Raw genomic sequence first — 27056 nt, 5'->3', positions numbered from 1 at the left:
CTACCTCATACCTTCCTCAGTATGGAACTCCACATTTCCCAGGACCCCAACTACCCCCAACCCTGAAACTGCAGTGCCAGCTTCAGCCAGCAGAGGGCGCTGCCCACCTGTGCAATCCTTCCCGTTCCAGTGCAGCCGGCCCTGGCCTGCTGGGCAGGTACACTGGTAGCTGCCAGGAGTGTTGATGCAGCCAGAGCGGCAACCTCCCCGGTTGATACTGCACTCATCCACATCTGGGCGAGGGAGGAGGGAGACACAGACAAACAATAAGGGGGTGGGGGGGTGGGGGGGAGTAGGAGCCAGAGAGTGGGCAGTGAGTGAGGACCTTTGGTTAGAGTTCCAGGCACTCTAAGATGATTCCTGGCCCGAGAAGAGCTCAAACCTAGGACCTCCTTCCCTTATTTCTGTTCCCAGTCAAAAGAAGGATTGAGAAGGGGCCAAGCTAACAAGCTTTTTAAAGCCTTCCACTCCTACCTACCAGTGGGGCTGTAATTTGGAAGCTAAGGATGGGAGTCAAGAGGCAGTGATGGGGATGGGAGACAGAAGTTTCGTAAACAGGATGCTGTTCCCTGATACTCTAATCTCTCAATTGTCTTAATCTCTCCCACTTCATCATGATGAATGCAGACATGGCACATGCACCTGGGGATTGCCCACAGCCACCAGCCAACTCAGGGACTCGTTCAACTGAAGGGTGAGGAGGTGAGAGGGGCTGGGTGGCTGAGGGTCCAGATTTGCTGACTTACCCCCACAGTGGGTGACACCATACAGCAGGTAGCCGTGATGGCAGAGGCACTGGAAGCTCCCCGGCGTGTTGACACATATGTGGTCACAGGTTCGATCAAAGGAACACTCGTCTATATCTGGAAGAGCAAGGTTTCAAGCCGCTGAATCTGTCTTGGGGCACATGACCCTGTGACTCCCTGCTCAGGTGAAGGGCCCCAGGGAGGGGCCTTGGCTCTCTCCCTTAAACTGAAAAGAGTTCCTACCTCTGGCCCAGCCCTAAGATCAGCAATTCAGCCATGCCTACCCACCCCCTAAGCCCGCTCCATTTGGAGTCTTTGGAGTCAGGAACTCTTGAGGTCCGGTGCCTATGGATCAGGGCCACCATGTGTAGTTAGGCTGGTCAGATCCTGCCAAGGATATGAACTGGGGTGAAATCCATCCCTCACTTCTTGCCAAGCCATGTGCCCCAGCGTAGAGCTGGTTTGCCCAGAGGAAGGAGCACATTTGCTAATTCACAGCACAACACTGCCTATGGAGACTCTCCACAGTGTCCTTTGAGCTTCTCAGGCTCTGGCCCTCTGGCCTCTTTGAAGCTCTCCTACCCCAAGAAACTCTCCAAAGGCTTTGCCCTTGGCCCGAGTCTGCTCACCCTGGCAGTTCCTCTCATTGATGAGAAGCTTATAGCCCTTCTTGCAGCTGCATTCGAAGCTGCCCACTGTGTTGCGGCAAATGTGGTCACAGCCCCCATTGTTCAAGCGGCACTCATCTATGTCTGGGGAGGCAGGGCAAAGGAGAGAGAATCAGAGTAATACTGAAGGCTGGGGACAAACAGGGAGACAAGATCCCTCCCTCCCTCACAGAGACAGGGAGAATCAAGGAGAGCCCTGGGCCTGCCTCTTCCGACTCCTCTTTCTCTCTCCCATCTCTGTTTCTCCCCCGTTCAGGGTATCTGTGGCCATTAGTAACAACCTTGTTTCCTGAGACTGAGTCTTCTTAGAAGGGGAAAGATGAGAACCTGTGTCAGGCCCTCAGGTAATTGCCTAGAAGTAGGTGGGCACCTGACCTACAGGGGGCTAGTCCATGCCCCTCACTCTGCCACTGACAGCCCCTCCCAAGAAAGCTGGTGGACAGGTTTTGTCCCCCACCCCTGCCTGCCATAAGAGCGGGGGTGGGGGGGGGCAGAGAGGTGGAGATTCAAAGGGGCAGCGCTTCAGAGAGGAGGAGCTAGAAGAGAGGCCAGGCAGGGAGGACCTCCAGGGGAGCCAGTGAGGCTGGGGAGCTGATGGGGGGAGGGGTGGGGGCCAGGCAGGGGGCTGGGCTGTGAGAGGTCTGGAGAGACTCAGGCCTGAGGCAGCTTTCAGCACTAGGAAGGGAAGGGAAGGAGGGGGCACGTGAGCGGCTTCCTTCCTGAGGTCAAGTTCCCCAAGCGGGTGGCAGACAGGACCCAGGCTACTCACCCCTACTTGGGGGAGGGGGCACAGGGGGCAGTCTTCCACTTCACTCTTAGCATACCTGTCAACAGTCCTTCCTAGCAGCAAACCTCTCAGCTCTGGCTGTCTGACCTGTGGCCCCAGCCCTCCCCCCAACCCCAACCTCCTCCGCGGCCTCTCTACCAGCTGTTGGGCCAAAAGACACAAAGAGCAAGCCCAGGCCTTCCTCCAGTCCCCACTCCTTGTGACCAAGGGACACAGACCTGATGAATCACAGTTTTCAATATGGCTACCCACCCTTTTTCCTCCCCCACTCCACCTTTCCCCTAAACCTGGCTAATTAAAAGGGGGGAGAATAGAATGGACAATGTGGGAAATTATACCATAATAATAGCTAACACAGAGTGTTCACCATTTGCCAGGCACTGTTCTAAGGCTTTACATATAGTTTATATGTAACTCATTTAATCCTTACAACATTCTTATGAGGCAAGCACTTTACTTGGTGAAACTGAGGCACAGAGACACTAAGTAACTAGCCCAGGATTGCAGAGTTAATAAGAGGCAGAGCTGGAATCTGAACCCAGGCAGCCAAGCTCCAGCATCAGTGCTCCCAACTGCTACCCTAATCTCCCTCTGACCAGGAGAGCCTTTCCATGGGGAAGGTCTGGGGAATGTGAGTTAAGAAGGTTATGGAACACACCTGTGACCTTGTGCCTACATAGGGCTCAAATATCCTTCTAGACCCAGGAACAAACGTGAATGGCATGTTCATTAACCAAGAGGGTTAGGGACCATAGGGGAAATGGGAATAAGAGTAAGGAAAACAAAGTGGGGCAGGGGCAGGGGCACTAAGGAACTGGCTGGACTTTTTTTGTGCCCCCTGAACTGAGATGGGGAAAGGTGGGCAGGAGACAAGCCTTAGTCACAGCCTCAGTTATTTACAATCAGGATCGTTTCCAGGGGGTTGAGGAGGTCCCACAATAGGTACTGTATCTCTGGTCCCAACCTCAGCCCCTTACCCTTACGCTCCTGTCCTCTGAAAACCCTTACCTTTGCAGGTCTTCCTGTCCGGCTGCAGCATGAAGCCCACAGGGCAGCTGCAGTGGACGCCCGTCGCTGCGTCGTGGCACTTACTGTCGCAGCCCCCGTTGTTGACAGCACAGGTCTCTGTTTAGGAGGGAGGTGGGAGATGGTAACCTGGTTATCAGCTCGGAGGAGTCCCAAACGTGAGGGTATAGGAGGGAGCACAGAGGCCCAAGGGAAGGCCTTAGCCTCCCTGTGCTTTAGAAGGAGCATTAAGCGGAGGCTCCCAGCCCCCTTCCTCCCATCACTCCCACCCCCATCCCCTCACAAGTACAGCCAAGCAGTCCACTTCCCTGCCCCCTACTTGATTGAAACAAGGTGGACAGCAGTGAGGCAGGTACAAGCCAGAGCTGTCAGGCAGGAATGTGCTGAGGGGGTGGAGGAGGTGGAGAGGGGAGGGCGCAGGGAGGGATGGAAGCTAAGTAAGGGTGGTTCTCGCTGCCAGGGAACAAGAAGGGACAATAGGAGTTTCCTCCTCTTTCCACTGACTATCTCAAGACTATCTCGTTGGCGGGTGGGGGGTCATGGTGGGACAATCCTGGGAAGAGTGAGCCTGGTGATTCCTAAGACAGCTGAGAGATGGCCATCAATCTACTTCCCCTTCCTCCCTGCTCAGCTGTCTTAAGAAAGATCCCAGTTCCAGGACTGACTGCTCATCCTCAGAGGAGACAGCTAGTACTCCATCATTTCCCAGCCCCTTCCCGGCTACCTCCAACTCCTCCCGGGCCCTCCTCTTAGTTCCAGATGGAGATAAGCTGGCTGTTCTGTTGTTGTTTTACTTTCCTAATGGGGAGATACTGTCTAGGCTAGGGGAGGGGGCAAAAGGAGAAGAATCCAGAGGAGAAGGAAGGGCGTAAGAAGATAGGTGAGAGAGTTAGAGAACCTCAGAGCTAAGTCTCTTCTGTTGACCCCCTCCTGACTGGTAAGCTTCCCCTTTGCTGAGAGGTCGGAGTTGGGGGAGTATGGATGGGCCACTCTCCCTATTTTCTGAATTCAGAGCAGGAGAAAAATAGAGGTTTAAACTGCAGCTCAGGAGAGTCAGATGAGCCCAGGAGAAAAAACATCAGCTCAAACAGTGCAAGGCCCTGACGCAGGGACTGTGAGGGAGGTGTGGTCCATCCTCTGGGGGGGCCTAGAATTCTCCCATTAGAGAGACAGAATCCTGAGGCCTCCACTAGGGAAGAGAGGAGAGAGGGTCTCAGAATCAGGGGAGCTGAATGAGAAAAGCGCTGGAGAGTACTATCATCTTCTTGAGTCTCTGACTCCTAAAACTCAGGCCCAACCCTTGTCACTGAGGAGACCAGCAAAGCAAAGACTCCAGAAGAAGCCCAACTCTGCCTGTGGGTCCCTGGTCATGCCCTGGACCCTCAAATGCCCAGGTCTGGGAGCAGCCACAGTGGGATCTCCTATGTGCCACTCCCACCTTAGTCTCTCCTGAGGTTCCCTGAGACCATGGGAAGAACCTAGGAGGGAACCTTGACTTCAGGCTCCAAGCCCAGCCATCCCCCACAAGAGTGCTCTTAGCATAAGAAGAAGCCCTCTAAGCCCTGGAGCAGGGAGAGGGGAACAGAGATCCTGCACCAAGTCTAGTCAGTTCTGAGGGATCCAGGATGGAGAGCAGTAGAGCTGGCACACTGACCATTCCAGGCTGGACCGGGAAGCTGGGCATAGCTGCCTGCCCCTGCAGGGCACAGCTCTCCAGAGGGGCCTCCATGGCTGCCTCAAACCTCTGCTCTTCAGGCTGTGTATTTACATCACAGTTTAATCTGTGCTTATTCTGTGTCAGGCGCTTAGTAGACGCTATAATGCACTATCTCCATCATCACAGCAATACTAAGAGAGGACTCTTATTCTCCCTCTTTTACAGAAGAGTAAACTGAGGATCAGAGAGGACAGTAGCTTGCTTAAGGTGGCACACTTAGAAGATGGCAGAGCCAGGATTCAAACTCGGGTCTGTCTGAACTCAAATGTCGTGCACTTAACCGTTATGGTGGGAGAGAATGGAGAGTGATGCTGGGACTGTGAGCTAATATGGGTAAGAACCCAAGAAAGATACCCCAAGGAGGGGATGGCATCTAACCCCATCCCACCCCGATCTCAGATGGCACAGTGGGCACGATGGGTAAGTGCAGCTGGCTGGGTCTTTAGCTGTGTAGAAGGCAGAGAGAGGGAGGGGGCAGATGGCTGGGAAGGGGTGAGGTGTTAGAAGGTGGGACAAAGGAGCAGGAGAGGCAGGAGAGTGACAGGATCATGGAAAGAAAACCAACATGAAGGCTCCCAGGCCAGCTCATGGGGACTCAGGTTTCCTGTCACTCAATGGGCCCGGTACCCAGGCTGCCAGGGGAGCCCGTGGGCATGCGGTTAGTGGGAGCCCCAGCGGGTTAGCCCTTCCCCTAGCAAGCCAGCGAGAGCAAGCGGAGAGAGCAGACATATTTACCATTAGAAACGGCCTGAGGGGGGATGTGCTGCTCTAGCCGCCTTTCCCCTGTTTGACATTGTAAAAAAGCTGTTTAGATGCTGCGCAGGGAGCTACTGTGGCCCTCTGTGCCCCAACCCCTCCCCACCCTCCTCCTCCTCCCTGCAGGCCCAAACCACTGGCCCTAAATGATAAGCTCTGAGGCTCCTACACTTCATTCCCCAGGGTTGCCCTGCCTGGTATTCTCCAAGAAGCCAGGCTCCCACCGAGTAACCGATGGGAAGCTGAGTCTCAGAGAGGGGCAGTCATGGGCCCGGTACTACACAGCATGCCAACGGCAGAGCTGGGATGCAACCTCAAGTCTTACAAGCTGCCAAATCCCAAATCCCAGAGGGTGCCCACCCTTTCTGCTAACCTGTACCGCCCTCTCAGTCTCCCCACTAAATCTGAATGTCCTGATGGCCCCGAACAACGAAGTTTCCTTCTACCAGGGCTGGGGAGAAAAATGAGATACAGGTCAAGGTAAAAATAAGTTCTACTGGAGAAGAGGGAGAGGAACTTGGAAAGGACATAGCTATGAACCTTAGAACAGCCTCATTTGCTCTCTTCTGCCTCACTTGGCCATGGCCCAGAGCGTGGAATGGGTCTTGATTAGAGAAGAGCTCAAGCTTAATAGGAGTATTTTCAAAAGCAGCCATGCCCAGGACTATCTAAACAGAAACATATCAGAGAGGGACCCGGCCTCACACCCATGGGCCCCAAGCTCTGTCCTAATACATGCAGCTTTTCTTTGGGGACTGCATGCAATTTCTTCTGGGAGTCTCTAGGATGTGTGAGTGGTCCAGGGCATCGTAGGAGGTTTGGAAAGCAGAAGAATTAGACTTATGAGGGAAAAAATGAAAGGAGCTGGAACAAACCAGCCTGGAGAAGGCAACACGAAGACCTGAAAATGTTCCAAGATTTTGGCGAGTTAGTTCAGAGGGGAAACACGTAGCAAGAGAGATTTTAATTAAGGAGCTTTAAAACTGTGTGTGCAAGTCTCTAGAGCAGGTAGGTACCTGAAGGAGACCTTTAAGAGCACCGTCTGCTCCCCAGTTCTTATGTCTGGGGGAAAGGCAGTGCTCTCTGCAGAGACGGGGTGGGTCTCTGGAGTGAGATGGGAGAGAGTCTGGTTCTGAACCGGAATATCTTGTCTCTCATAAACACACCCAGTGACTGTGTTCACACCTTCCCATCCCCAGCATGTTGTATCCCATGAGATGAACGTCCATTCATAAATATCCGTGCCCACAGGACAAGCTTGCCCCTGCCTGGCTCAACACAGCCTTTCCCCCTGCCCAAACTCTCCACGTTCATTTCCCACTTTTCCAAGGGGACACCTTGTCCCATTGTCTTTCTCAGCACTCTGTGAGCACATAGTAATTGGCCTTCACAAACAACAACAACAACAATAAAAACTAAAGACTTTTAGGGAATTAGGAATTAAGGAATTGAACTCATTCATCTATGGGACCTAAAGATATGTGAGGTAAGGCCTAGGACTTCAGGACAAGGGGTCCAGGGGTTAAGAAGGCCCCAAACCAGGGTGAGAGGGATGGGATGCTGGAATTGGCGAGGAAGTGGGAAGGCTACAGGCAGAGCTCCACTGGAATGTGGAGGAGAGAGGAGGAAATGGGGGCCTAGGGTAAGAGGACTGGAAAGGAGATTTACAGGAGGAGAGCAAGGAGAGAGAGGAAAAGATACCTGGAGCCAGGAAACCCCATTTGTCAGTTCAAGGCTGGTTGTTCCAGGAAAGAGCACTGTGTCCCACCCTCAGTTCCAGAGTGGGGACACTGGGTTGTGACAGCTCCCATCTTACCATACTTGTCAACCAGGACCTCTGCTCAGGCTTAATCCATTGCATTGCCCCAGCTTTCCTCCCCCTTCTCAACCATGGCCTGGGTCAACAAGCACCTCTGCTAATTATTCCCAACCTGGCAACACTTTATCCTGGATGAAGAGGATGGTGAGGCTCCCAGGGGTGGGGCAGCAGAACCAATGGGTGGGGGAGGGGAGGAGGGTCAGGTGAGCCCTTCAGTCTCTCAGAGTTGTCTCTCACTAGACCTGGCATTGTCTGGGTCTTCAACCCACTCACCAGTCATTCTGCTCTCAGCACCCGGGCCCCATGTGCTCCCCCCTCCCCTGGTTCCCAAGGGCCCCTACCCCCACCCCCATCACAGGTGGACTGAGTTCTCCACTGGCCTCACCCACCGATGCACGTCTTCCCGTCGGTATGGAGCACAAACTTGACATGGCAGCCGCACCGGGGACCCTGCTCTGTGTCATCGCACGTGTGCTGGCAGCCACCATTACCATAGTTGCACGTCACTGTGCAGAGAGGGCGGGAGGCCTGTCAGCTTGCTTCTCCCTGGGGACCCCAGTTCTCCATAACACGGAGACTGGTCCTCTAATCTAGCTGCCTCTCCCACGCTCTCTTTTCTTCCCACCTCTTGCTGCCGAGGCCCCACGCCCTTCCTCTTTGTCTCCCCTTCTCCCTCACTGCCATCCCAGTTATCTCACATTTACAGTCCCGTTGGTTCTTGGTGAGCTCGAAGCCAGGGCGGCATTCGCAGGCAATACCCCCTTTGGGTGTCTCCCGGCAAATGTGAGCACAGCCATGGTTCTTGTTCATGCAATTCATTCCTTCTAAAAGGGAAGAGGAGGGCGGTGAATGTTCTGTACTCCTGGACGCCTAGAGGAAGAGAAACTAGAAGGGATAGGTGTGGCCTAGGGAAGCGGGAGGATTTCACTGAGGCTACAACACAGAGGAGACTGGCTCCCCCTCACAGGCCCCCTGTCCTGCCCATAGAGCTGGGTGCTAGTGAGCAGAGCTCAGGACTATTCTGAATGATATATAAGTATTGACAGCCAGCCCCTCAACCCTGCATGATCACCCTCTCCTTCACACAACCAAAAACTAGTGTCTAATAGTTGCCCAGCACTGTGCTGGTACTGGGTGGATCTAGGAAGGATCCAGAAAAATATAAGACATGATCTCTTTCCTCAAAGAGCTTACAGTCAAACTGGGAAGAAGATAAGTAACATTTATCCTGTGAGTGAGGAGTAATTAGTACAGATAATTACTATACGTCTCATTCAACAAGTATTTATTAAGCTCCTACTACAAGCAGGGCAGTATGTTAGGTTCTGGGGATATGAAGATGAATTAGGCATAGTCTCTGCCCTCAGGGATGTCACAGTCGGCGGGGGTGGGAGGGTAATGGCGGAGTCACAGAAACAGACAACACATACCCCACTGCTCCTGCCTGGCCCTCCCAAGCCAATCCAAGGAATAAGGCATGGGTGAGGTCCTCTCAGATAGCATCGGCTTAGGGCTCAGCCATCTACAATTAGGAGCGACACCCATCTTGGGTCTGGACACAGAGGATGTCCCATGGTAGCCTCAATCCCATACTGACCCCCAGCCCCAAATGAATTCTCCCACATTTTGCTGTAACCCCGAGTATCTGTCCATGGAACCCTTAGGATGTAATTGGGTTGAGGGACAAGAGAAGAAAGAGTAGCAGAGGGTGGGACCTGGGGGGCACTGAGGGGAAGCTCCAGAGCAGGTGGAGAGAGAAGGCTGGGAGTGCAGGGCTGGGCCCTCCCAGGTCATAGGCTGACCTTCCGGCCGCTGGATGCAGGTGTGCTGGTTGTCGCTGAGGAAGAAGCCCTCCCGGCAGTGGCACTCATAACTGCCCATCATGTTGACACAGCTCTGCTGACAGCCACCGTTGCCCTCGGCACACTCGTCCACATCTGTGCAGGATAGGTGGTTGGTGAGGCCATGGGTGCGGGCCAGGGTCTGGTTATGCGCTGGGACTTCAGCACCCAGGGCTGAAAGCAGTTTTAAGAATCCAGCACACATGCACATCCCCTCCACTGAAATCCAACTCCCAGCCTTACGCTAGGCAGTTCTCACCCACTCATCAGCTAATGTTCCAGTGCTTGTGAAGAGGCCACCCTAAGAGGGCAGAGCTGGGGAGTTACGAAGGTGGGGAGGGGACATTCCAACATGGCTTCCCTTTCCTTCACCTGTTGAAATTGGGTCTGAAGGCAGAGATTAGGAAAGGAGTCAGAGCAAGAGAAACAGGGATGAAGATAAGGATGGAGACTGACGATGGGGAGGAAATGTGGGCAGCTGGTTGTGATGAGCAGCCAGGGAATCAGGGCTCCATGTGCAGGGAGAGCTTTGGCCACGGTGCTGAGGTTGGAGGGGCAGGGTGGGGAAAGGTAGTGAACTTCAACTCATTGTGGGGCAGGGACCATTTCTGTGGACAGGCCATGACCCCGTCCTTCCTCCCCTTCCCCCATGCCTGGGCTTGCTGCCACATTCCCTAGCCTTTCTCCTATTTTGGTTTAACAAAACAAAGTCTGGTAGCTTGGCAGGGAGGGATGGGGGAAGGGCTGCCAGGCCACACCCTAATTACCAACCCCACATCACCACCCCCAGGTCCCAAAGCCAAGCTCATTCCGGGGCTCCCACTTCAATGCCTTGACTCCATCTCTGTGCTACTTACTACCCTCCCAAGTTCACAGTCCTTCTCAGTTTTCCTTGGCACAGGGAGGCATCAGGGAGATGGACCCAAATGGACCAATCTAGCTCCTAAGGGACCTGACTCCTAAGGGCCTCATCTGTCCTTCTCTTCCCATCCTCTCTGCTGAGCCCTGAAACCCTGTCCTTCACCCTTCTGGCCAAGGGCAGAAAGGCCCAGATCCAGCAGGCTCCTGCCTGAGACATGCATCTGTAGGGAAAGCCAAGGAGGTATACTTCTTGTTGCCTTGTTCCTGTCCCATCTCCTACACCTCTGACTTCTCCCTATCCCTGTCTTCCTGCTCTTACCCCATCCTACATTCCATCCTTCTATTTGCTCCCTTCTATTCCAGCCTTGTGATTTTGCTACTCTAGCCAAGTTCTTTCCTCTAGTTCTCAGTGGGGAAACTGAAGCCAAGGGCATGGATGACTTAGGGTTCCCCTAAAAGCCAAATGTTGAGAGTTTGAACCCTAACCCTGAGGTTAGGGAAGCATCCTCCTCCTCCTCCTCCTCATCCTCATCATCGACATTCCTCCTGTTTACCGAGCACTTACCATGTACTAAGGATTGTACGGGGCTCTTTACACATGTTCTCTCATGGTGAATCACACAGCAGCCCTTTGAGTGGGATACCACCATCGCTATTGCCCAAGGCTCCATAGCTAGTAAGCAGCAGAGCCAGGATCTGCCTGGAGCCAAATCATCTTCCTACCATGCTCCACCTCCTGTGACTAAGCCCACTACTGTCATATCCTGGCCCTTCCCCTGAGAACACTTTCTAGCAGCATCTCCTTCATGTTTTTCATCCAGCAGAAGGATTATTTCATCCTCAGCATCTAGTTTCCAGGGGGAGGCTGACTTTGTTTTCTATTTTGTGGGACTGCAGCTTTTTGTTCACTTTCCTCTTCTTGCCTGGGAATAGAAAAGGCTAAAGACACCTCCTCCTCCACAAGACATGCCCTGCCCCACCCTCGCTCACCCAGACAGTTGTGTCCGTCATGTGCCAGGTGGAATCCATCATAGCAGGTGCATCGGTAATTGCCAGGGATGTTGACACAATCGTGCACACAACCTGCATTATCCTCCCGTTCACACTCATCCACATCTGTGGGCAAATAGGAGTTGAGGCAGCTGGACCCCCCTGTGTGCCCCCGACTGTCCACCCCTGGGCTCAGCCTTATGGTGGTTTTTAAAAAAATATATAACCTCTGTGTATGTGTGTGCTTGTGTATGTGTCTCTGTTTCCCATAGTTACTTTCATAGCCTATAAACTATTTTGCATTTTGCTATTTTCATCTAAACTTAAGTCATAAACATTTCCATCCAGTCTTTCCAATTATCACTGTACATGGCTGCAAAATATTCCATTATGTTGCTACATCATAACTTATTAATCCCTTTTCTCTATTGTTAGTTTCCTTCCATTTATTTTTCTATCATAAATGATGCATCAAAAAACATATTCTCCCATATATTGTTTCTTTGAATTTCCTTTGAACAAGTTCCTAAACATGAAATTCCTGGGTCAAAGAGTATAAATAACTTCAAGATTCCTGCTAGGTATGACAAAATCACTTTTCAATTCATAATGTCACCAGGAATTAACGAGTGTACCTTGTGCATTGAAGTCTTAAGCAGCACCGAAGGTCATAAATTTAAAGTAACATCTCAAGACTGCTTTAATTTGCATTGCTTTAATTATGAGGAGATGTGTTTGTTTATAGTATGAATTTCCCCTAGGGTAAACTGCCTGTTCTCATTCTTTTTGGGCATGGCATAAGGGTCTAAAGATGGAGGTTCCAGTGTCAGGGAACCTCAGGCCTTAGTCCCATGATTCTGATCCCCCCCACCCAGTCAGGCTGTATGGCTGTGAACTGTTCCCACCAGGGCCTTAGCCAGCATATATGGTGGTGCCTTTGTGCAAATTAGAAAATGACACCCTCTCTGGGAAGAAACAGCTTTCCTCCAGCCCTCTCCCCACGCCAGCAGGGACTGCAGGCCTTAGTGTAATATACAGCGTGGCCAACTGAGAGCAGCTCAGTGGGGGTCTCCCCTCTCCAGCAGGTCCCCCTTCCCCAGGTGCCCTCCCAGCCTCACCTTTGCAGTGTTTACCATCCCCTGTGTAGCCAGACTTGCAGATGCACTTGTACGACCGTGGGGTGTTCTGGCAGATCGCGTCGATGTGGCAGTTGTCAGTTCCCTCCACACACTCGTCCACATCTGGCAGGGGCAGAAGGAACACATGAGACCCTCTCTTGGTACCTCCCAAGGGGTGTCTTGAAGGTGGTCCCTCAGGGCAAAATCCCCTCTCCTCTAAAATAGACAGCAACCCCTCCAGAAGCAGGTGGCCTCCCATACCCCTCCGATTTCAGAATCTTTCTGAATTCCTGAAATTCCTGTAATTTCAGGAATTCAGAAAGAACGCCCACTCCCCTCAAAAATACTTAATCCACAATGACAGCTAAAATTCCATCATTTGAAACACTCCTCTTTGATTTAAAAACAAACAAACAAAAAACCTTTGGACTGGGTAGGTAGCACACTTGATTAGAAACATTCAACCTAGGGTGAATTAGTTTACCTTTCTTAGGAGCAGACTTAGAGGGAGAGGGAAGAGAAAGGTACAGGGACAGTGGCCTCTGGGAAAGTGGCAGGGTCCAGCGACTATTGGTAATTCAAGGAGGAAGAAAGGGAGACAGGGCATCTGCGGAATCTTCATCTGCCTCACAATTCCGCTTGAGACCAGGCCTGCTCCCACTTGCCCACCATGGCGCCAAGAATCTTTGAAGGAAAGAAGTTCCATCCTGGAAGATTTGCCTAGGCCCATCCCTCAACAGCAGAGGGACTAGGAGCTGGCAGGGGCTGGCACCAGCAACCTGAAGCCTGATAAGTGCAGCCCTTGCGCCTCTCCAGCTGACTCATCCAGGCCCATCCATCCCACCACCCTGAGCTCTTTCATCTAACCCCAGGTGTACCTCGCTCTGACACAAGGTGCTACTCACAGAGCTCTGCTGAAGAAGAGGCCACCCAAGATCTAGCAGAAAAGACAATGTTCAGAGAGGACATAGGAAAGAGAATAATTTATCATCTTTGGGCAAAAGACTCCAACTTCTGGGGCAATGTTATGGTGCCCATAAAGCTGAACTGAAGTAGGCGAAAATGTTTCAGTCAAAAATGCTTTATAATTTAAGGCTGTGGAGGTTCAGAGATGACTCTGACCAGCCAAAAGGAGAGACAAAAAAGTAACACGAAGCAGGATGTGTCGCGTGCCACGAGGGCATTAGAGATAAGGAAAGAGGGTCCTCAACCTTGGCTGCACATCAGAGCCAACTCCCCTAGGAGATGCCCAAGTGCTACCTCCAGAAATTCTGGTCAACTGGTCTGGGCTGAGATCTGGTCATCAGTATTTTTCTAAAGTTACCCAGGTGAGTCTAATATGCAGCCAGGCTTGAGAATCTCCATTAAAGGGAAGATCAGAGGAGGAAGAGACAACTTCTAGCTGTGAACTAGGAAACCCAGGGTAGTGTAGCAAACTGCAAGTAAAGAAATGGGATTTGAAATCAAGATCATAACTTCCAAGTGTGATCTGTGGGTCATAGAATTGCTTGGCTTTTGTTAAAATGCAGATTCTTAGGCCTGATTGCTGACCTATTGAATCCAAATCCTTAAGGTGCTTGATATTTTTATTGAATGAATGAATGAATGGATCAGTAATTGCTCCAATTTATAGACACCCATAAGTCCTAGCTTGAAACAGTTAACTGTTCTTTTCTTTTTGATGTCAAGAACTTCCAGGGTAGGACTGAGGCTTCCTGGGGCTAAGAAGGGAACTGAAATTTGGAAGAGTGCCCCCAAACACCTGCCTCAAATCTTCTGGGCTTCTATTCGGCTCTGCACTCTACCCTCCAACTCTCTGACCCCTCTGCAGCGGTCCACCACGCCCAGTGATCTAATTGCTGTAATTCACACTTATTCTCCCCCTCCCTCAGGCTCTGCAGTCATGGCATCTGCCTGCTAGCTCACCCTAGGAAGTCATCCCAAAGTGAATGGATGGAGAAGAGGGGGCATAGAATTCTAGTTCATGAGACAGGGCAAGAGGGACCTGTGTAGATAGTAAGAGGCTGCATGGAGAATCAGTTTGTCCAACTGATGAAGAGAAAATGGTACTAAGAAACGTCCTATTGTAGAAAGACGATAATCAGCCAGTCCCAGGTTCAAATCCAGCCCTACCACTCTCTAGGGCGTGTTTTCTGATTCTCTTATTTGTTCCTCTTTAAAATGGGGATGATAATACCTTCTCATGAGAGGCTGTGAACAGCTGATGAGATAATTTGTGTAAAGTACCTAATAAAGTATCAGAAGCTTGAGATGATAATGATTAAATCACTGATTCAGATAACAGGTGCTCTATGACTGTGCTAAGATGGTAGCCACTAGGCACATGTGGCTATTTAAATTTAAATTACTTTAAAATTCAGTTCTTTAGTTGTCCTGGCCACAGGCCAAGTGCTCAATAGCTATATGTGGCTAATGGCTACCACAGTGCACAGCGCAGGCGTGGAACATTTCCAACATCACGGGAGGTTCTATTGGACGGCATTGCTCTAGGAGTTCTGAATAAGGGATACCCTGGGCCTGAGTGGACCAAAAAAGCTCCCTGAGGAGTGGGACTCAAGTTTGAGTTTTGGAAGTTGGGTAACCATTAGACAGTTAGAAGGGGAAAGGACATTTCAACTGTGGTTAAATGCATGAAGAAAGACTAGGCACTCTGAGGTCCAAGTCCTTATTCTCTGTCCCCACATTTGCACATGCCCCCCATGTTGGGGAAAATACCTTTTAACAACTAATCCTAATCTTTGAATGGAATCCAAAGTTTTAGATGTTCTTATTGGGTCCCCCGGAGGAAAGGGGACTGGATGATCACCCCCTTCCCTGTGGTAACCCTTGTGAGTCTTAGAGGCAGGTACAGAGCACTGGACAATGCCAGTGACTAATAATCATCCTGTTCATCCTGCTTTGAGCCCTCTTCCCCTTCTGTGTCACTCCATCCCTTCCCCAGCGGCCAGAAGGACAACTTGCAAACTCATCTGGAAGCTCCTCCTCTAGGGCCATCTCAGAGGTACATGCTTGTCTCTGAATCAGCTGGGGCTTTACAACAGTCTACATCAGGCTGTCTGGGCTCCCAGTTCTTCCGTTTGCCTCTGATTCAATGCTCACCGGTACTAGAGTGGATCCTGATGCTGACTGCAGCAAACCCAGGCTTCCTGGCAGAACCTTTAGACCCTTCAGGCAGTTGGGCTTTTCCTGCCATCTTACCCCTCCCCCTCATCCCCTACTCATAATACTTATCCCTCTCCACCACCTAAACCATTCTACCCCTTTTCACGCATTCACACATCTCATTCTTCACATTTGAAATGCAGTCCTTTCTTTTTTCTTGTAGCCACACTGTTCCCAGCTTCCCAAACCTGGCTCAAAAATTGTCTTCCCAAAAGCTCTTCCTGGTAAGCCCTATTCCTGGTAAGTTCCAGGTCCTAGGGGACTCAGGTTGCCTCAGCTCACTTGCAGCTATTACTGAGTTGCTCTGCTAATGCTTTAAAGCCATCTTGTGTGGCATGTTCAGCTTTCCTCACTTGGCTGGTCACTCACTGAGGATGGAATTATTACTTGGATGGAATCTTTTGAAGCAGAACAAGCCTAAAACAGAGCTCTGAAGTAGGGCCCCAAATTATATCCAGTGTCTCCTTTTGCCAGTTCGTTCTTTCAGAGCTCCCCCCACATATGCCCACCCCCAAATTGTCCATGCAGGGATCCCTTCAACACCCATGGGCACAGTCTCATCTTAGTTCATTCTCTCAGGGTGCAGGTGTTTACTAGCTGGCCTGACAAACCAGGTGATACTGTTGGGCAGGGATTGGTTTAGACCAGTGGCTGCACCCTGGGATTCCCAGGGGACCTTTTACAATATGTGACTGTCTGGGGACTTCCCTGGTGGCACAGTGGTTAAGAATCCACCTGCCAATGCAGGGGACACGGGTTCGAGCCCTGGTTTGGGAAGATCCCACATGCCTTGGAGCAACGAAGCCCATGTGCCACAACTACTGAGCCTGCGCTCTAGAGCCCGCGAGACACAACTACTGAAGACCGCACGCCTAAAGCCCGTGCTCCACAACAAGAGAAGCCACCGCAATGAGAAGCCCACGCACCGCAATGAAGAGCAGCCCCCGCTCGCAGCAACTAGAGAAAGCCCGTGCGCAGACCCAACACAGCCAAAAACAAACAAACAAACAAATAAACAAATAAATAAAATGTGACTGTCTGGGCACTCTCTTAGACCAGCTGCATCAGGATCTCCAGGGTGAGTCTGGACTGCTCTCTGTCTTCCTTTCCCAACTCAGACTATTTGCCCAAGCTGGGAAGAGACCAGGGGCAACAACATGACAGAATGTTTGAGAAAAGGGGTTCTGGAGTGATACTGTGTCTGTTCAAATGCCAGCTGCACGCATGTCCTTGTGGTCCTGGGCCAGCCTCTGAACTTGCCGGCTCCTTCCTCTGTAGATGGGAATAATCATCACAGCACCTCCTCATGGGGCCACCATGAGTATCAAATGAGTTAATACTTATCAAGTACTTAGCACTGCAGTGCAGGCATACAGTAAATGCTCAATAAAGGTTCGTTATTTTATTCCTTCTCTCCAACCTTCTCCCCAGTATCCTTTCTGAACCCCTCTCCCCTTCCCCCTTCCCCTTCCCAAAGCCCCATTTGAGGCCTGGTGTGGGGAGATGCGGCACTAGGGGAGCACGTGATGGTACAGGGAATTTGGGGGAGACATATCCTTAAAGGTATCTGTGTCACTGCCTACTCTGCCCATGCTGGGAACTGCCCAAGCAGCAGGTGAAGTGGGTGAGAGGACAGTTGGGAACCAAAAAGCTGCCCTCCACAATCCTCTGTAAAGGCTGTCCTTTTGTGCCCTTTCCCCCACCCCAGGCACTGGCCTGGATCACAAGCTGAATCAGGGGAGAGTGGTGGCTGCAAAGACACCACAGATGAGCCAAGACCTCCCTGCCTCACCTTCTCCTGGCATGAATGCACAGGTCTGTAACGGCAGCAGCTTTTCCCAGCACCATCTGACGTTTCTTCTGGATTTGCTTCAGCACCTAACAGAGCACTGCATAAATTCTGCTAAACAGGGAGGAGGGGTGGGATGAGGCGGGGGATATGAGGGTTAGAGGACAGACTAGAAAAGGTGGATTATTACAACACAGGCTTAAGCATTAAGATTCCCTTCTGAGGATGGGGAAGTGTACCCTAAAAGGGAAGCAGGAGGACCCCCAAGGAAACACTTTATCTGCTTCAAAATTTTGCCCAGGTCCAGCTCTGGAATAACCAGGGAAAATGAGCAGGAATGCAGGCTGCAGAGAAGCAGATGCCCATAGGTAGAGTCTACCCCATCTTTATGTTACTACAGTTGTCACCTTACTACTCAGAGGGGCTGGGGGTAGTCGGGGACAAATTTGCTGGGCCCAATGCAAAGGTCCAAAGGAGCTTGCTTGGTGTCCTCATGTGCCCACATGGCTGTGGCATCCTTCTTGCCCAGCCAGGATAGCCCAGGATGTTTGCTGTGTCTACCTCATTCCTCTATTTTCCTCTCTTGAAATGTCTTCGAACCTCACCCATCATTGAGGACCCAGTGTAGGTGCCACTGCTGGGAAGCTACCTTTGACTGGTGCAGCTTTCTCTAATTTACTCTTTCTCTTTAACTCCGAAGGCTTTTACTTTCAGGTTCTCTCATCCTCTGACCAATCGCTATCTTGTGATGCCTCTCACATGCTACCTTACACCATTACTCAACTTTTGGTTCCTGTGTATTATCTTCCTATGGAAGCTCTGAGCTCCCTGAGGCCATGGTTTCTGAATCTTTGAAACCTGTACAGCAGCTAGAATAGAGTTGAGCATATTCATTCAACCATTCAACAAATAGTTATTGAGCATTTGCAACATGCCAAGCACTGTGCTAGGTGCTGGGCATTCAGCAGTGAACAAGACAGACTAATATATATATATATATATATTTTTTTTTTTTTTTTTTTAAATTGGGGTGTAGTTGTTTTACAATGTTGTGTTAGTTTCTACTGTACAGAGAAGTGGAATTCCTTGTGCTATACAGCAGGTTCTTATTAGTTATCTATTTTATACATATTAGTGTATATATGTCAATCCCAATCTCCCAGTTCATCCCACACACGCCCCCCCGCCACCGCGCTTCCCCCCTTGGTGTCCATACGTTCGTTCTCTATCTGTGTCTCTATTTCTGCCTTGCAAACCAGTTCATCAAGACAGACTAACATATTAAAAGCATTTAGTGGGGCTTCCCTGGTGGCGCAGTGGTTGAGAATCTGCCTGCCAATGCAGGGGACACGGGTTCGAGTCCTGGTCTGGGAAGATCCCACGTGCCGCAGAGTGACTAGGCCCGTGAGCCACAGTTGCTGAGCCTGCGCGTCTGGAGCCTGTGCTCCGCAACAAGAGAGGCCGTGATAGTGAGAGGCCCGCGCACCGCAATGAAGAGTGGCCCTCACTTGCCGCAACTAGAGAAAGCCCTCGCACAGAAACGAAGACCCAACACAGCCATAAATAAATAAATAAATAAACAAATAAATAAAATTTTAAAAAAAAGCATTTAGTAAATATTTGCTAAACAGATGCATGAATGGATGCATGGATAGATGGACAGGTTGGCGGGTGAGTGGATGAGGTCCATACTGTGGCATCCTTTCTGTTCTGTGTTACTGCAGAGAAAAAGCTCACTTCTTTTCTCTCCTATAACCCCACAACTGTTCTGGGTAGAAGACCGTCCCAAGAAATTTAGTTTTAAGTTAAGGGTAGGGAGACTGGTAACTCAGAAATGGTAAGATACCCACTTAAAGGCATCCATTTGGTCGTGCTGAAGCTAGAAGAGACGGGACCAACAAATCTAGTAGTATAAGCGGGAATCCTATAGAATGCACAGGTCCTCAGGGTCTTCAGATGGTATCTGGGGCTGCTCAGGCATCTCTTCAGAGTATCCTTGTCAGACAGACGTTCCCCAGCCTCAGTGCTAACACCTTCAGGACAGGGCACCAGGGGCCAACGTTCCATTGCTGCTCCTGGTCAGTTCCCCTCTCCTTTCTTCCATGTTGCTTCCCACATCCAAGTAACATCCAGAGTAGAACCAGCTCAGGTTTTGGCCATGACACCCTAACCTGCAGCATGTGCACGTATGTGTACCTGCATATGTGCATATCTGCTCATATGCAGGTACCCGTATGTGCACATGCTGGAGACTGGCATCCCAGCTCTGGCTTCTCAGGCTGTCTTCTCAGTTTGGAACTGGGCTGTGACCTCAGCTGGAGCCTGGGCCCATCCTCAGCCAAAGCCTAGGCAGGGGTGAACAGGCCTGGAGAGAGTCCAGGAAACCACACAGACGACCCCAAGGAGAGGAGACAGAGTACTTTGTTCTTTTTAAAAAAGTACGCTTCCCTCTCCTACAAGCTTAGCCTGCTCAACTGAAGAGCCAGGAAAAGCAGTTGGTGCTTGGTGACTGGAGAGGTGCAGGGCTGAACTTGATAGTGTCCTATCTTATTCCTAATCCAGCTCCTTGCTTATGTGAATGTGCCCCTAAATGGACAAGAATTTTCTCCCTTTCAGTGTGGACTAAACCAACAGCCCTGAGTCAGAGGTGTTTAGAGGATGGGGAGGGTAGAGGGTAGTGGGAGTGGGGAGGAAAGAACAGAATACTGGAGAGGGACTCAGGCCGTGGGCTGAGGCACATTCCCTTTTCATGATGATCAGTCTTCTCCCTCCAAATTGATGGGAAAAAATAACAAGATAAACAGTGATGATGTCAGATGATGTATAATTCCATTAAGCATGCAAAGTTCTTTCATGTAGGCCATTTCATGTGGTTCTCAAACAGTCCTGTCTCTCACTGAATCAATGAGGAACACGCCAGAGACAGTATCTTGGGAAAGAGAAAACAGCTAGTGCCCAGCCAGGACTCAGGTTTTCTGACTCCCAGTCTGGCGCTCTCTCAGTATACAATGTCTTTTATAAACGTTATGAGGGAGGAATCGTGCCTTAGCTGTCATCGCCCCCCCACCCCCACCCCAACTCAGCACTTAGTTCAGCACGAAGCAAGCATCCACTATGGAACCATGGAATGGCCTGAAACTGACATTCGGATGTTTCTGGGAGGAAGTCAGCAGTAGGCATACAGATGCTCCCAGGCTTTGGGCATGGGGGCAGCAGGGAGGAGGGTAGGGCTGTGTGTGGGCAGCGAAGGAGGGTGGTTGCACCATGGTGGGAGCAGACAGAGTTGCAGTGAGGAAGGGGTGGGCAGTGCGGCAGCAGGCAGGTGTCTCCTGCCCTTGGATTCACTAGGCTGGGCGAAGCAGCTGGTTAGAAACAAAAACAAACACCAGGGATACAGGTTCCTGCTGTTAACAGCTTCAAACCGCCAGAGGAAAACTCCAAATAAATATAATTAGAAACTTGTAAAAACGTCCTCTCTGTAAACCTGCTCCCCAGGGTCTACCCTTTAAGCGCCCCCCTTCTCCCAGCTCCCCCCAAGCGCACATATCCTGACACTCCACCCTCTCGGAGGGATTCCTTAGATCTGTTTCCTTATTCTGGATCCTCTCTCCAGCCCAGCAGCTCCTGCCCAGGTCTGTCCTCAGCTGTTACCATCAGTGACCAGAGGCACATAGCCCCTGGCCTGGGGCTCTGACATCCACACCCCACAGGTCTATCTCTAGGGCTATGGTTCTAGCCACAGGGAAACCATAGGTAAGAGTGAGGGCCACAGCACCCTATTTAAGGGGCATCATTCTGCCTGTAGGGCCAAATTGCAAAATCCAATGGCAACTACAAGACGGTGCCTTGGTCTGAAAAGGGGAGATGTCTAGGTTGCAGCACAATAGAGAGGGTTACTCTTGGAAACTGAGACTATATGGTGTGGGGCAAGAACTGGGGCCCTGGGGCCTTGCCCAGAGAGTACTCAGTTCCCAGGACACAAACATTTCAGCTCTACTTCCCAATGCTGTTGGATACATGTACATTCGCACACACAGAAACACACACGTGTCCTGCAGGGGCTGTTTCCAGGGGGAAATACTCCACTTAAGGACACGGTAAGAGCTATCGGGTATGTGAGGCTCCAGGAAAGTTGCGGGGTGGGGGGGGAGAAAGGAAGAGTAGCCACATGACGTAGACTCGGGCAGGAAAGAGTGAAGCAGGGCCCAGGGAGAAAAAGGCACGAGATTCAGGCGAGAAGCCTGGGGAGCCCCAGCTGCAGGATTGGGGCTTGCTATAGTGTCTTCCACCTTCAGCAGGAAGGATTTTGAAGAGATGCATAATCTCAGAGCTGAAAGGGACCCTAGGGATACTCTCGTCCATTTCGTAAGTGAGGAAGAGAATTTCAGTTATTTCCTCAGAGGCCCCAACCCTCGGGCTCTGCATTTACCTAAATCCACTGGTACCTACCATACTTCCCACCCTGTGCCATTTGGGGCTGGCAGTATGTGGGCATGAAAAGAAGAGAGTGGCCAGTCTGGTGACAGAGGGGCCAAAGGGGACGAGGAGGGGAGGGTCCACGTTCCCTCTTACTCCAGGCAGCTACCTCCTCTACCCCTCAAACATCCCTGGGTTGGCAGTTGTATCACTTTTCCCCACAAGGGCCGGCAGTCCCTCTGTTTCCAGACTCCTGTCTAATAACTGAGCCTGAAGAAGCTGTCCCCAGGTCTGGGCCTCTTGTGGGTACTGCCAGTCTCAGAGTAACTCTGCAGTTTCCAGCCCTGACAGGGACTCTTTCTTATAAGTGGGCATGTGCTAGGGGTATGGGACGTCAAAGGAGGCCCACACCCTGACATGCAGGGACCAGAGCCGGGGGCAGGGACTGGGGTTAGTTCAGGCAGCAAGCTCTTTACCTCCATCTTCTCAAGACGGTCTGAAGCCATCCACTCCCTTCCCCCATGCTCAGTTCAAGACACGGGATCAAGCCATTCCACTTCTTTACTTCTCCAATGAAAACAAAATGCACATTGCCTGCTTCCTTTTTCCTCTCACCAGAGCACGGACACACACTCACACACCCTGAGTCATGCACACGCACGCTCACACGCCCCAGTGAGTGCACACCGCGCATTCCCAAACTCACACCCAGGGCCGGCTCCTTTTACGACAGGTCCCGGCTGCTTACGTCTCAAACCGGTTCTCAGGCGCTCAGATTCCTGAAGGTTTCAGGAAACAGTCTCATTTAGGGGTGCTGATAACTTTCTTCTTTCTCTGCCTGTAGTAATTCTGGCCTCAGTGTCTTCTAGTCCCCTCTCTCTCATTCCACCCCGCAGAGACTTGGGAGATGAAGGGTGAGAAGGGGAAAAGTTCTCCCCTGGCTCCAGGCTTTCCCCACCCCCTTAGAGGACATGTCACTGAGAGAAGAGAGGTCAAAGGGATTCCTGAGGAATTGCTAAGCAGTCCACCCCCACCTCTCCACCCTTCTGGAAAAATGAGGGGTGGGGGTCAGGCTTAAAGGGAAGATCAGGCTCCAAGAGCGGAGGCTGCTTCTCCCTCTCTCTCCCCAGTGTGGCCTGGATGGGCCACAGGCAATAGCCGGCTGCCCACGGGGCCACCCTCACCCGCTGACACCGCTATGGTTTATTTCATATTTTGGAGGGAGGGGCTAGGAGGAACAGTCCCCTCACTGTAAGAGCCGGCCACAGGAGCCCAGGGAAGCGGGGAGGAGAGGAAACGGCCACATTAAAGAGGAAGAGAGGGGTGGGGGAAAGAGAGAGAGAGACACACACACATACACCCAGACAGAGACCCGGAGAGACGCATCGAGACAGAGAGACACTGTCTGCTGCCAGATGAACGCTCTCAGTCCCAGGGATGGTGTTACTTGGAAACTCTAAATATACGACTGTATCAAAATTCTAGCCCTAATGAGGAGAGGAAACAACCAGGTAAACTAAATGGCCAGGCTGGCTCTCCCAGCCGGCCCTGGGGACAAGTTTTCCCCAGGAGGCCAGGAGACCTTTTCATTCAGCTGTAACCTGAGCCCCATGCAAGGATTAGGTCTTTTTAACCACTGCTGCACACCACCACCACCCCCTCAAAAAAAACAAAGCAAATTAATGTTTTTAAGTTAACAATTATCCTGGTTATCCAGTCTGTCTACTTTAAAATACACAGACAGGCACTTGAAAAACACTCAGAATCATGTACCCTCATGCTCACTCATTCCCAGTCACACACACAATTCTCAAAGACACTAAAGCATCCGTATACATGCTTAACAACTAAGTCACAACAGAGACATACACCAGCTATGTCACCTGTGCGTGATCGTGGTAAACCTCACACACACACACACACACACACCTGCATACTCAGGGCTCCCTTCTGCGTCCCTCCCCTCCTCTCCATTCCACACCACTTTGGTTCTCCCCTGGTGAATCTCTGGAGAAAAGGGACAGAGGCCCAGATATCCCCAGTGCGATAGTAACTCTTGGCAAGATACTTACCAAGGTTATTTGTATTTTAAAGACTTGCTAGAGCTTCATTTAAAAGCATGTGGCATTCAAAGCACACCTTCTGGCACTGGTGATACCTTGGAGATATGTCTGAGAGCAAGGAGTGTCCACAGCACCGTCTACAGGTAAGGCTGCCCTGCCCGGTCAATACTTGTCCTTCCTGCAACATTGGCCTGCAGATTTGGGACCAGAGATGTCCCCCTACCCCAGCAAACCTGTTGTGAGGCAACTCTAGAAGACCAGGTTGATAAATTTCCTGAATAGTAGGGTTAAAGGTAGCTGAAACAAGAGGCTTGGAATCTACGCCCAGCTAGACTCAGGGATCAAAAGGAAGGAAGATGCAAAGCTAACTGCAGCCCAGGCAGAGCAAGTGTGGCTCGAATGTGAGATAAGCAGTGGGCAAAACTATAGTCTGTAAGTTCCTTGAGGGCAGGGCCTCCACTCTGGCTGCACTTCCCACAGCAGCAGCAGGATGAAATGCAAGAGGGAGCCCTTAAGTACCTCCGAGAGATTCTGAGTCCCTCTGTCCCTGAAGGATAGGTTGATCTCTCAGGCTTGAAAGCCTTGGTTTGATGGCACCTGTCCCTTCTCGGAGTCTCCATCTGCCCCACAAACCTCCCCCCCCCGAATATACTGCTTGCTCCTCCTTTTGGCCCCAGCCTCACTAGGCCACTACAGACACTGGCTTCAACTTGAAAGAGGCCCTTATCTCGTCTCTAGATTACTGCATGAAATCTGTTCCTTCCTTCAGACTAAACTCCCTAGCTAATTCCCTGTTATGAGTTAGTCAGCATGCGCTACAAAAGCCACCTTTGTTTATGAAAACACAAGCAAATCCACAGTGGGAGAGGGGCTACTCCCAGCCTGGGGGTGGCAGTGGTAGTGAGCTGTCTGGAACCAGGACTAGAGAAGAGGCAGTTTGGGGTTGGAAGGGGTGGGGGTGGGGTCTGGTATTTGACAGCTGAGGGTCTCCAGTGTTTTGGTTCTGTTAAAGGACAGGTTGGAGGAGGAAGGGGGTAGTTGAAGAGGCAGTGCTTGGGGAGAAGAGGATGGCACTGATATAGCACCTTCCTTTTAAGAGAGTGGGAGCCCATCCAGGACACAGAGCGGCTTACGAGCCAAGGGCTCAGGCTCCAGGACACAGCGACCCGACTGCCAGAGACTCAGACTTGCCCAACTTCCAAGTTCAACTTTCCCTGGTGGCCCAGCCACCTCCACACCCCAACTTGGCTTCAAGGAGCCCCTAGGACAATAGGCAGAATCATATTCTCCTGGGCAAAGCTGTGGCAGGAGGAATTTTCTTTTTGTCCATACAAATCTCTTCCTGGGTGAGGACTTGATGGGGGAAGGGTGCAGCAGGAGGTCAAGGGGGAGGGGAGTCTGTCCCCAAGAGAACTGTAGCCCACCAGCCTGGTTTCTGCCAGCACAGCCTTGGGACTGGCCAGGCAATGAGCCTGGGGTCAGGGATGGGGGCGGAAGGGCCTCCCTGTCTCTCTCTAATTCCTAGAGGGATCTGTCAGAGCTCCCCAGCCTGGAATTTTACTTTGTTATTTTAATGCAATTCTGACCTGGATTTAAATGGAATTGGAAACCCAAGGCCTTAATAAATAAATATTATGATAAGAAATGAAAGCCATGCAAGACGAAAGAGATTTCCCCCCAAAGAGGCAGAAATGCGACATTCTTGCCGGGAGCCAGAGTCACAGAAATTTTCTTCTCTTCTTCAGCCCCCTACCATCCAGAGGGAGACAGTTGGTTTTTTGGTTTTCCTTAAAAGATCCTATTTTTGTTTAACATTTTTCTGATAAGACAACTTGGAAATTTCTGTTTAACTTTGAGGATTGGGGGTGAGGGGAAGAAATATAGCATGGCTGAAAAAGTTTTCATTCTTTCAGTCTGTCCAGGCCAGAACTTAAGTTTTCTGACAATGTTTGAGAGGAGAGAAGATTCTCTCTCATACTTTTGGAGGACAAGAAGTCTTTGGAAGATGCTGGGGTGGCAATGAAGTCGGGCAGAATTCTGAGATGCGTGGTCACTTCTGCCCAGGGCTCCCCAAACTTCTCATTCACCCGTACCGCCCCTGGCTCCTCCAGCCTTTCGCCTGGGGCGCAGCGCCCAGAGGTCAGGCCCCCAGCCGAGGAGTGCGGGTGCACAGTGCCCGCTCCTGACAGCAGCACGCCTCCTAGCACCTGCCCTGCCCCTCGGAAATCGCGCCCCCGCCCTCGGGCCCTGCAGCCCAGGCAGCCCGGCGCCCGCGCGCCCCTCCTTCCTTACCTTGCACGGCTTTGCTGTGCTGGGCGGCGCGGGCGTGGACCAGCAGGACTAGCAGGCAGAGCCCGGGCACGCGCCCCGAGCCCATGGCTGAAGCTACGGGCGGCCGGGCGGCCGGGGTCGGTCTCGCGGCCCGGGGAGGGCGGAAGCGGGCCGGGCCCCCGCGCGCCAGAGGGGGAAGGGGAGGGGTTGCCCCGCCGGGGCCGGGCCGGGGGGTGCGGGCGCGGGGCGCGGACCGCGGCGCCCTTGGCGAGAGGCTCCCGATGCTGCCGGCTTCTCCCGGCCCGACGCCGGGGAGAGCGAGGCGGAGAGCGCGACGAGGCTGGGGGCGCCCGGCGCCGCTGACGGAGGGGAGCCCCCGCCCTCTCCAAGCCCGGCTCGGCTAGCGGCGGCGGCGGGGCTGCTCCGTATAATCCCACCCAATTCCCAGCTTCGCCTGGAGAGAGCTGCAGCGGAGAGCGCGCAGAGCCCGAGCGAGGGACCTGAGAAAGGGGAGCGGAAACGCAGCGCCAGAAACACGCCCTTTCTGCCTCTCTTTCTTCCTCTCTCGCTCTTTCTCCTTCTCTCAGGCTCCGTCTCTTTTTCTTCGCCTTTCTCCTCCTCCTCTTTCTCCTCCTCTCCTCGCTCCTTTTCGTTTTCTTCCTCCTCCCCCTCCTCCTCCTCCTCCTCCTCCTCCACCACCTCCTTTTCCGTGCCCTTTTTTCTTTCAAATGGGGCCTCGGCGCGGCGGCCGCTCCCCCTGCGCGCCCGGGCGCGGCGGCCCCCTCCCCGGCGGCCCCCTCCCCAGGCTGCCGGGCCGCTGCCTGGAGGAATTTACAATCCGGCGCTGGGGGAGCGGGCCCGGTCTCCATGGAGACGGCTTCCCCGGGAGCAGGGAGGTCAGGCGCAGACCGCGCACAATCAATGGATCAATGCAAGCACCGCTCGGCTCCAGACCAAACAGTACCCGGCTCCCGCTCGTCCTGTCTACCGGCGGAAAGAGTGGGG

General features: G+C 52.0%; 1 protein-coding gene across 8 annotated transcripts in view; it reads right to left on the bottom strand.

Moving 5' to 3' along the window:
* SCUBE3 (signal peptide, CUB domain and EGF like domain containing 3) overlaps nucleotides 1-26668 on the bottom strand; it is a 37494-nt gene extending 10826 nt beyond the window's left edge. For 3 of the 8 annotated variants that reach the window (XM_057555702.1, XM_057555703.1, XM_057555707.1), the window contains exons 1-11: nucleotides 26073-26668; nucleotides 12330-12452; nucleotides 11212-11337; nucleotides 9322-9456; nucleotides 8218-8343; nucleotides 7909-8025; nucleotides 5680-5727; nucleotides 3210-3326; nucleotides 1376-1498; nucleotides 747-863; nucleotides 108-233 (exon numbers count right to left, since the gene is read on the bottom strand). In XM_057555702.1, the coding sequence (XP_057411685.1) occupies nucleotides 108-233; nucleotides 747-863; nucleotides 1376-1498; nucleotides 3210-3326; nucleotides 5680-5727; nucleotides 7909-8025; nucleotides 8218-8343; nucleotides 9322-9456; nucleotides 11212-11337; nucleotides 12330-12452; nucleotides 26073-26157 (1243 nt within the window). In that variant the 5' untranslated portion in view covers nucleotides 26158-26668. The remainder of the gene's footprint in view (nucleotides 1-107; nucleotides 234-746; nucleotides 864-1375; nucleotides 1499-3209; nucleotides 3327-5679; nucleotides 5728-7908; nucleotides 8026-8217; nucleotides 8344-9321; nucleotides 9457-11211; nucleotides 11338-12329; nucleotides 12453-26072) is intronic. The other 5 variants (XM_057555704.1, XM_057555706.1, XM_007197995.3 and 2 more) reach the window with 5 other exon arrangements.
* Nucleotides 26669-27056: the final 388 nt, after the last annotated feature.

This window comes from Balaenoptera acutorostrata, chromosome 10 (genome assembly GCF_949987535.1).
Source record: "Balaenoptera acutorostrata chromosome 10, mBalAcu1.1, whole genome shotgun sequence".
Lineage (NCBI taxonomy): Eukaryota > Metazoa > Chordata > Mammalia > Artiodactyla > Balaenopteridae > Balaenoptera > Balaenoptera acutorostrata.
This window is presented reverse-complemented; position numbering and strand designations above follow the sequence as displayed.